This window comes from Suricata suricatta, chromosome 6, assembly GCF_006229205.1.
Source record: "Suricata suricatta isolate VVHF042 chromosome 6, meerkat_22Aug2017_6uvM2_HiC, whole genome shotgun sequence".
NCBI lineage: Eukaryota > Metazoa > Chordata > Mammalia > Carnivora > Herpestidae > Suricata > Suricata suricatta.
Genome location: NC_043705.1, coordinates 12,617,766 through 12,618,579, shown reverse-complemented (window position 1 = coordinate 12,618,579; position 814 = coordinate 12,617,766). Strand labels below are relative to the sequence as shown.

Sequence of the window (814 nt, the reverse complement as noted above, 5' to 3'; positions counted from 1 at the left end):
GGTCTGCTGCGCAAAGCAGCTCCCGGGCTCCTCAGCCCCAGCCACTCACCTAGAGAGGGGCCTCCAGGACTGTCCTTCTCTACCTTCCAGGGATCTTCTCCTTGCTGCAACAGCGAGATCACTTTTGGTTTGGAAAACAGGAAACCTGCTCATAGACAAAAAAGAAAAAGAGACAAAAATGGCAAGTCTTTATTTTGACTCAAAGAAGCATCACAGATCCAAGTAGAAAACTCAGGGAATGGAACAAAGAGCTACTGGGGGGGGTACTTCAGCTGTGCCCCCACGATGTGAGGGCGTGTGTGAGGGAAAAGACAAGGGGCCTGTAGGACGGGTTGTATGTTAGAGAAATGTGATAAGCATGCCATTTTGATTAATGGAGTGTCAATGACCTTCTACAGAAGAGGGACTATGTTAGATGTACAGACTATATATTTGTGAACAGGTACTAAGTCCTCAGTTTAAAAACACTAGGGCGCCTGAGTAGCTCATCTGATTAAACGTCCAACTCTTGATTTCAGCTCAGGTCATGATCTCATGGTTCATGAGTATGAGCCCCCATTGGGCTCCACGCTGACAGCATGGAGCCTGCTTGGGATTCTCTTTCTCCCTCTCTCTCTGCCCCTCTTCTACTCGCTCTTTCTTGATCTTGAAATAAATAAACTTAAAAAAAATTTTAGGGGTTCCTGGGTGGCCAGGCGGTTAAGCATCTAACTTCGGCTCAGGTCATGATCTCACGGTTTCAGCGTTCGAGCCCTGCATCGGGCTCTGTGCTGACAGCTCAGAGCCTGTAGCCTGCTCTGATTCTGTGTCTTCC

The 814-nt window shown here is 48.2% G+C and overlaps 1 protein-coding gene across 1 annotated transcript in view; it reads right to left on the bottom strand.

Annotated features, from left to right (window-relative positions):
* The window catches only part of ZNF354B (zinc finger protein 354B), a 6,478-nt gene extending 5,976 nt beyond the window's left edge, over positions 1 to 502 (bottom strand). The window contains exon 1 of the mRNA XM_029941621.1: positions 50 to 502. Coding sequence (XP_029797481.1) covers positions 50 to 153 — 104 coding nt within the window. The 5' untranslated portion in view covers positions 154 to 502. The remainder of the gene's footprint in view (positions 1 to 49) is intronic.
* Positions 503 to 814: the final 312 nt, after the last annotated feature.